A 9,739-nucleotide genomic window follows, 5' to 3' on the forward strand; every position below is an offset into this window, starting at 1 on the left:
AAAAGAAGGAATGTTTCTAGTAAAAGTGGGGAGTGAGGAGGAGAAAAAGAAAATTATGGAGAGAAAAAAATTATTGAGAGGAAGAAGGGAAAGAATTGAAGAGGATCTGACATGGAGGGAGAGGAAAAAGAGATGGCAAATAGAGCAGAGGGCTTGGGTAGAGAGGAAAAAGGGCCATATGGTATGGATAAGGAGAGACAGGTTATGGACAAATGGGGAGGAATGGTGCTGGGATGAAGAATTAGAAGAATTAAGGAAAAAGGGGATAAGTCTTGAGAAAAGTAGGGGGAAGGGAGACGAAAAGGAGGCTAGAAATAAATCAGAGGGGTTTCCAAGCGGCAAAGGGGAAACAAGGTAAAGAGGAAAGAAGAGGGAGGGGAAGAGAAACGTGAAAATAGCTTTCTGGAATGTGTCAGGTTTGAAGAACAAGAACAAAGGATTCTGGGAGGAGTTAGAAAAGTGAGATGTGATTATGATGAGTGAAACTTGGGCAGATGAGAAGGACTGGAAGGGAATAAAAAAGATGTTACCGAAAGGTTATGTGTGGTCAATGCAAAAAGCAAGAAAGGAACACGTTAAAGGGAGAGGGATGGGCGGCATGGTGTCAAGGGTAAAAAGGATTAGCAGTAAAAGGAAGAAAAGATGGGAACATGGAGGAAAAGAATGGAACAATGACAAGAACAATTATAATTGGGAAAGTAGAAATAGCAGTGGTGTGTATATACAGAAGAAGAGGGGAAGAGGAAGGCTGGAGAGTAATAAGGTGGTGGATGGAGGAAAAGAAGGAAGAATTGGTTTTAATAGGGGGGGACTTAAATGCATGGACTGGCAAACAAGGGGGAGGGTTATGGGATAAGGAACAGGAAGCATTTATGAGGAACTCCAAACATAGAGAGACGGACAGGGAGGGGAGGAAGTTACTAGACATGATAGGAGAAACAGGATGGTTTATATGCAATGGCAATATGAAAGGAGATGAGGAAGGAGAGATCACATTCATAGGAAAGGGAGCAACAGTAATAGACTAAATCCTGGCTGAAGAAAGAATGCGGCATATGATAGGTAGAAAAAGCCATCAAAGAAGGTAGGGTGTGGGATGTGATAAATAGGGATAGAGGGGAAAGGAAGGGCGTTAACGAAGAAATAGAAATGGAGGAATGGACGGATTATTTTAAGGGTCTATTAGGGGAAGAGCAAAATAAGATCAAAGGGGAAAAGTGTAGGATAGTCCGAGGAGAAATGGAGGAAGGGAACGAGATAACAAGAAAAGAAGTGGATGAAGCAATCAATAGGTTAAACAGAAACAAGGCGACGGGAGGAGATGGGATGGAGAACGAAGCGATGAAGTTTGGAGGAAAAGGGATTAGGGATGGGATGTGACAGATATGCAACAAGGTATAGAAAGGGGAAGGTTGGCCGGAAGAGTGGACGACGGGACTGGTGGTACCGCTTGTCAAGAAAGGGGAAGGAAAGAAGGTAGAGGAATACAGAGGGATCACTCTCATGTCAGTCGGCTATAAAATATATGCAGAAATCTTAAGAAATAGGTTGGAGAGTCAGGTAAAATAAAAAGAAAGTATCCCACATAATCAGACTATGGCAGGCAACGAAAGAGAGGGGTGTAGAGGAAAAGTTAGTGGAGAGGATAAAGGAAATTTCTACTGAAACCAGGATTAGGGTGAAAATAAGAAAGAAAAAAGGGCAGGTTTTCTAGACAAGCCGAGGTCTAAGGCAAGGGTGCCCTTTGAGTCCGTTACTATTTAGTATCCTATTGACAGACTTAGAGGAGAAGCTAAAGGAGAAACGGAAAGAAGGAACGGCTTTGGGTAATAGCAAACTATACTCTCTAGCATACGCGGACGATGTAATTCTATTAGCAGATGATGAGAAGAGGATGAACCTAATGATGAGAATCTTCGAAGAGTATGTGGGAACAAAAGAGCTGACGGTGAACGTAGATAAGACAAAGGTGATTTGTTTCAGAAATAGAAAGAACAAAATAACTTACGTTTGGAAGATGAACGGACAAAAAGTGGAAATTGTGGAGGAGTTCTGTTACCTAGGTTTTTTGGTTTGAGGCAGAAGGAGGAAACGAGCTGCAGGTGAGGAAAAGAATTGAATGTGCGAGTAAAATAATGGTCCAAGTATGGGGTATAGGAAAGAGAAGGTTCAAGAACGATTGAAAAATGAGGGTCTGGTTGTTTGATGCGTTGGTGTGGGCGGTGTTGTGTTATGGTGTGGAGATCTGGGGATGGAAGGAACATAGGAAAGTAGAGAGTATGCATGAGCGATTCCTGAGGCGGGTAATGGGGGTTAGCTGGAGTTGCCCTGGATATATGTTAAAAGAAGAGTTAGGAAGAGAAAATATGGTTACTAGACAAATTAAGAGAGCATGGAGGTTTGAAGAAAGCTAAAAAGGGGAGAGGGAAGTAAAATTGCACAAGCATATTTCGGTGAAATTCGGAACAATGAAGTGAGAGGTAATGCGGGAAATTCAAAATGGGAGGTAGAAAGGAGAAAAATGAGAAGGGTGTGTAATATTCGAGAAGGGTTTATGGAGTGGCAGGACATAGAGTTAGAGCTATTGGTTAAACAAGGAGAAGAGAGGTGGACAAAGATTATAGATTCGAGGTACAATAGATGGTATATGATGGTCAAAGGGTAGACGGAACCAGAATATCTGCAAAAAATAAAAAAAGGAAGAAAAATGGAGTAGGGTTGTACGGTTCAGAATGGGAGAAGGAGTGAGAGCATGCAGATATGAGATGAATGAAGAGGAGAATTTATGCAGAGTATGTGGATACGAAATGGAGTCATGGGAACATGTATTAGAGAGATGTACAGGAGAGGAAGAGGGACAGTTGAGTGTGGATAAGTGTGTAAGATGGATCTTGGATGGTAGTGGACAGGGAGTGACGTGGATGAAGAAATTGGATGAAGTAAGGGAAAGCAAGGGAGTAGGGCAGAGCCAAACGGGTGATCCTGAAAAGGGACAGTAAAAAACGAAAATTGTTTTTAATATCGTGGAAAATGCAGTTTTTTTATGGTAAGAGGAAACGGTAGTCCTGGAAGCTCGCTCGTTTTAGGAATTAATATCACTACTGTTACTATTGTTTATCCTACGTAATGCGAAAGAGTAAAATATAAGTAGTAGTTAAGTTAGACTAAGGATGGAATTGTAAATATATGTACAGGGAGCGGTGGCCCTCAAACCCGTAAAAGGAAGAGATTAAATACATACATACATACATACATAACATGATCTGAAAGTAAATAAACGATTTATGTTACTTAATTTAAAACATCTAAAATTTTGTCCTTATGTAATTTAATATTGTGTTCAGAATTAATCAGCTTAAAATAATTAAATCGTTCACAACATAAAAAGTCCCAAGCGATTATTTTCATTGGACAAATCAAATTATTTTTAATTTTATATATATTTTTAAAAATTGCACTTCGATTTCTGAATATTTTTATTAATTTTGAAATCATTCCAAAAAATCTAACTTTTCACAGAATTAATTAATGAATATTCAATCATTTTAAAACAAAAAAGCATTAATCCTGGAATTTCATTGAAAATTCAAATAATTTAAAGCTTTCAAAAATTATTTTTATTGAAACATTTAAATAGTAGAGATATTTCAAACAAAAGATAAATTTTATTATAAAAATAATAGCCAATATTGAATTACATAATGTTAATGCAAATAATCAAATTATGTTACATCCCGTGTGGAAAAAGTGAAATGGCCTCCTTTGGGGGTTCGGATGGATTGCCGTCAAGCCTTGTGGAATCCATGAGAGCAATCCAGACGAGGTTCCTCATGGATAATCCATAGGGGCTCAACATGGGCTTCCCCCATGGATCCCTCATGGTTGTCAACATGAAAGCCCTCTTGGTTTATGTTGCCCGTGCTGGCACCAATACTGGCATATCTCTGGGATGTTAAGACTATTTTGTACTGGGCTGTCAGTGTTGGGCCAAAAATTCACCACAGGCGCAGTACTGCGTCAGTGGTAACTAGTACCGTACTGCTATATTCTAACGATATGACAAAACAGATATTTAAAAACTAAATATGAATTGATTGCGACTATTTTGACTGAAAATATTAATAGTCCTTTTTAGAGTGAATACATATTGAAAATTTTTAAACATTATATTAGAAATAAAATTTCTAACGCTATGGGGTATCGAACCTACATATTTATAACTAAATCTATCGCCTAACAGTCGGAAGTGCTAACTACCGCACTAAGTCGCCAAGTTCAAACTCAGTGAAACGGCCATCCTCATAAGCTACAGTTCATAAAAGTGAAAGTACCAAATTTTAAACTCTCTTTTTCTAATTATTTATTATTATACGAAGTTATGTAAATGTAAAATACACGAACTGTTAACAGAAATATTAATAAAATAATTATAAAATAAATAATTTAAGTCTATTACAATTTTTCTTCGCGTAATATTTTGTTTTCTTTTTGTTTAAAACTACTTGACAACTTTTTAAAATGATAGGGAATGTAGTTTTTTATGAAAATTTAAAATTTTCAAAGACGGAGCTCACAAATTTGATCGGGAATTTTGACAATTTCCTAATAATAACATTCTTCAAACCTTTGTGTAAGGTTTTTTAAAGGTGTTTTGTACTATTTTACAACGTTTAAGATTGACATAAAATGTAAATTTTTCTGAACATTTACAATTTCTCATAAAGGTGGAACATAAAAATTTTTTTCTTAAAAAAAAGCAGGAGAAAAGTTATTTTCGGGAGAGTTGTATTGATAGTTTTTTGAAATTTCAGAACGCATGAACCATATTTTTAAACGTATTCTTTATGTCCATTTTTTAGGATATGAAATATTCACCCTTCCGACTTAGAAAATTTAATCGTTGATCCGTGAAGGCAACCGAGTTAGGCCCCCAGTGGGGGCGTCTATGGAACATACATATTGTCAAAGTTCAAAATTTAAAAAAATGTCATCGAATTTTTGTCAGCAATTCACTGTTCGTATATCTGAAATCATGAAACCCTGAAATTTATGGTGTCAAAAAAATATTCACCCTTCGAACTTAAAAATTTTCATCGTTGATCCGTGAGTGCAACCGAGCTGGGCTCTCGCCGGGGACCCTCATGGAACATCCATTTGCTGGGACTTTGGCAGGGGCCCTCATCCTAAGAGGCTTCAGCGAGGGTTCTTCCACACGGATTAAGTGAAATTAATTTATATTTAGTTTTTTGAAAAAAACTCAGTCAGTCAATATTTAGTTAATCAGTTTATAATATGAAAAGAACTTACACATTCTTTTCACCGAAACACCAAAATAATTGTTATCCTATATTTTGCTAAAAATTTAAAGTATTAATGATATTTTTAAATAATTCTTTCAAAACTTAAAACATATTGACATCTAATTTTGAAGATTGAACTTAGATAACGATTTAAAAACATCGAAAATATTTAAAAACATTATGGAATTAGAATAGGGGTATTTTAAATATAGATAAACTTTTATTATGCAAATTATGTCCCATACTAATTAACATAATCTCAAAGTATATAATAAATTTATCTTCTCAGTTAAACAAAATTACGAGATAGAAAAAGCGTCACAGAATTATTTTTATTAAAAAATATAAATAATTCTCATTTTATATTTTACTTTAAACTTGAAAATGCATTTCTGAATAATTTCATTTATTTTTTCAGTTTACCTTTTAACCTAATTCCAGGAAAAATTAAAATATATGCACAAGTAATTTTAAAAAATAAATTCAAGTAGCCACGCATTTTACGTGTATCAAAAGAGTTATAATGATACTCAAAAAATACATAAATTGTACTGTATAATATAGCACTGTGGCGGCGCTGCATGTAAAAGAGTCGTGAACAATAATAAATTATCAAACAAATAATACTCTGCAGTCACAATTTTCAACACAAGACGTGTTATGGGTCTATTAGAAAAATGCAAATAAATTTTAGTTTGTACCCACAAAGAGCTCTCTGATTACTGATACTTGAAATACATGAATTGTAGTTTGTGAGACAACACTGAGGTGGCGACACGAACTTGGACTATTTCGAAATTAATCAAGCATAGACTACAGTAATAACAGTAGAAATAATTTAGTCGATTTCTTCTGTACAACATTGCTACAACCGTATAGTCGATTCCCACTATACTGCATTGCTACAACCGTATAGTCGATTCCTACTATACTACATTGCTACCAAGATGGAGATTACCTCTTTTCATATGAAGGAATATCACCCTTATATTAATTCCGAAATATACCTAAAGGCATGTCATACTTCGTCATGTGGTCGATCGGTTTAAAAACTGAATTTGGAGATGCTATAAAATATCATAACGGACGTCCCCGGACTCTTTTCTGAGGGATAATAGAAAAAAAATGTATGGTGCTAAATAAAAATTTCATACATGTGAATTATTATGAGGTTACGTCTTTTCACATCTCTGCCTTTCCGATAATGTGGAAATTATTTATGAAATAAACTTTTTTGATTGCCTGCAAACAAGGTTAGTTCCAGGAGCTTAGTTACTATGTTTATTTGTGACTCCATAGTTTTTGGCCAAAAATATTGTGTAGGTTGGAAGTAACGCTTGGGAGAATTGTAACACACATAACCTCGAAATATACATACACGTTGTTAGCCATAACAAAATTTTCTTGAGAACGAAAACACGAAAGAAGTGTGCGGGCACGTCCGTTAACATGTTCGCTATCATTTCCTAGATGTTGAAGACAAAATATTTCTTAACCTATGAAAAAAGCCGGGGGAATCTAACACTGAAAAAATCGATACTAATTCCTAAGCGTTATGCGAATTAATCGAATTTTTTTAAATTAATACTTTTTTGAATTAACCCACAAGAAAGTGTGTGGGACGTCCGATAGCATGTTGGGTATCATCTCCCAAATTTTCAAGACAACATATTTATTATTCTAGAAAAGAAAGCCGAGGGAACCTAAAACTGGTAAAATCGACAATTTTCTAAGTATCACATGCCCTTAATTTCAGATTATATGTCTTAAAATTAGTGTCTGTATGCCTTAATTTTAGTAAGGATAGAGTATTAGTTAAGGTTTTATTAGCTTTAAGTAAACCTGAATTTCAGATATTCCCTACCTGGATTTCAGGAATTTGATTTCCTCAATTTAATGTTTAGATGTAATTCTTAATTTCAGATTTCCTATGCTTTTTTGTGACACCTTAAAATAAGCCTAATTTCAGACTTAAGTCAAGTACTTTCTTCTGCGTTGCTTCATTTGATTACAGGTTTAGGGAGAGTCGTTAAATAGCCGTGATATATAGTATGTTTTTTTCTCTCTATTTTTTCTATTTTTTAATCGTGGAATGGCTAGTTTACTATTAGAAAGCCCCCCCCCCCCCGCACTGCCTGAAAAATTTGATTTGTTTTGAAAATTTAAAGAACCAGAAATGTCCTATTTTTGTGCCTAAACATAGCCGTACAATAAACTCAAATTGTGCATTGATAAAAAGTTTAGAATTCCTTTGAGGGATTCTAGCTGGGCTGAAAATTCCTGCAAATTTGCTGTGGCTTTGTTTTTCAACGAAAATCGATTTATGAAACTAAATTCCAATTATATAATATCACTTATGTTTACCTGCATTGTCGCTGGTAAATAAGAATCTGAAAACATGAGGGTTGCAAACGTGGGAGGTCTCTGCATGACGGTAGCGGACATCTGAAAAAATATAAAATTGGTATGTGTATATCCTAAAAAGGCCTAAATGTGGTCAAAACATCTCCGAGAAATAAATGATACACGTCTTCCATTATTTTTTCTCTCTAAGCATTCCCATGAAGAGCTTGCATATAGATTGGAAAAAAATTAAAATTTCTCCTTGTTACCCAAATTAAACTTTAATGACAAAGTTTCTTTTATATTTAACAACATATTTCACTTTAAAACCCGAAATTGACCATGTTTGAATACGCATACACAAAAAAATCAAATTTAAAATAAATAAGCATCAAAATTACTTAAACGAACAATACGTATAAAAATTTACCAAGATTTGGTTCTCAGTTCAACATTTGTTTTAATTTATAAGAATTTCATCGCCAAAAATTCTTTCAGCAATGTATTTTTTGTCACTTGTACGTATAATTTAAGATATAAACTGTCAGTATATGATGTTAACTGTCACTCACCTCGTTAATTACAAGAAGCATGAAGAAACTTGCAGGTGCCTTCATTATTGATTTTTTTAACAGAGATGAACTTAAATCACAGATAATTTCTTTCGACACTTAGTATACTTCTAAAAACATAAGAAAATATAATTTTTAATGCTGATAAGATAACGAATTATCTTAATTAAAATAGTTTCTTCTATTTCAAGCTTTCCTGAACGACAGGTCAACCAAGACTGGTCTTGAAAATTGTGTAACGGTTTAATGTTGCCCTTGTACGTGCAATCGAACCAGAAACCTGTGCACGTATTCTGTAAGAAAGTATGCGAACATATTTGCATTCGTGATCATCCAGAATGATATGCCAAACAGATCCAAGAGAAAGAGATGAAGGTTGACTCATAAGAGGCAGTGCGGGCTTAAGTGTGCTACATTTATGGTGTTCCCTATTTTTCCAACTAAAATTTGTTTGCTACATCGGCGGGTTTCGTTTTAATGATAAAAAAAAATGATGAGAAAAAAATGGTAACCAAACTGATTAATATTTACTTCTAACGAGCACCCGTTTAATACAGGTCGTGCAATTGACCATCGAAAAGATCCTTTATTTGGTTGCATGCTATTTTCAAATACGAACTTTCACCACATGGCTGTTCCATGAGGGACCCCGGCTAGAACTCAGCTCGATTGACCTCCCGGATCAACGATGAAAGCTTCTAAGTATGAAGGGTTAATATTTTTTTGGCACTACTAATTTTAAGGTTTCATGCTTTAAGACTTATAAGTAATGAATTTCTGTCAAAAATTTAATGACTCTTTTCTGAAATTCGAACTTTTAAATCATGGATGTTACATGAGGGTCCGAGGCAAAGGTTCACTCCGTTGCCTCACGGATCAACGATGACAACTTCTAATTTCAAAGTGTGAATATTTTTTTGACACTACTAGTTTTAAGGCTTCACGCGTTCAGAATTATAGACAATGAATTTCTTTCAAAAATTGAATGACTCTCTTCTGAGATTCGAAATTTCACCATATGCATGTTACATAAGGGTCCCCGGCGGAGGCTCAGCTCGGTAGCCCTCACGGATCAACGATGAAAATATCGAAGTTCGAAGAGTAAATACATTTTTAATACAACAAATTTTAAGGTTTCATGAGTTGAGACTTACAAAAAATAAATTTCTGTCCAAAATTGAATGCCTCATTCCTGAGATTGAAACTTTCACCATATGGATGCTCCATGAGGGTCCATGGCGAAGGCGCAGCTCGGTCGCTCACACGGATCAACGCCGAAAATTTCTAAGTTTGAAAGTTTAATATTATTTTGACACTGCTGATTTTAAGGTTTCATGAGTTGTGACATACCAAAAATGAATTTCAGTTAAAAATTGAATCACATTTTTTTGAAATTCGAACATTCACCAAACGGATGTTCCCTGAGGGTCTCTGGTGAGAGCCCAGCTCCGTCGCACTCACCGATCAACGATGAAAATTTCTAAGTCCGAAGGGTGAATACTTTTTTGACACTAAAAATTTTAA

General features: G+C 35.2%; 1 protein-coding gene across 1 annotated transcript in view; it reads right to left on the reverse strand.

Moving 5' to 3' along the window:
* LOC117171995 overlaps window positions 1–8,479 on the reverse strand; it is a 176,394-nt gene extending 167,915 nt beyond the window's left edge. Inside the window, exons 1-2 of the mRNA XM_033359711.1 lie at window positions 8,216–8,479; window positions 7,665–7,745 (exon numbers count right to left, since the gene is read on the reverse strand). Coding sequence (XP_033215602.1) covers window positions 7,665–7,745; window positions 8,216–8,260 — 126 coding nt within the window. The 5' untranslated portion in view covers window positions 8,261–8,479. The remainder of the gene's footprint in view (window positions 1–7,664; window positions 7,746–8,215) is intronic.
* Window positions 8,480–9,739: the final 1,260 nt, after the last annotated feature.

This window comes from Belonocnema kinseyi, chromosome 4 (assembly GCF_010883055.1).
Source record: "Belonocnema kinseyi isolate 2016_QV_RU_SX_M_011 chromosome 4, B_treatae_v1, whole genome shotgun sequence".
Lineage (NCBI taxonomy): Eukaryota > Metazoa > Arthropoda > Insecta > Hymenoptera > Cynipidae > Belonocnema > Belonocnema kinseyi.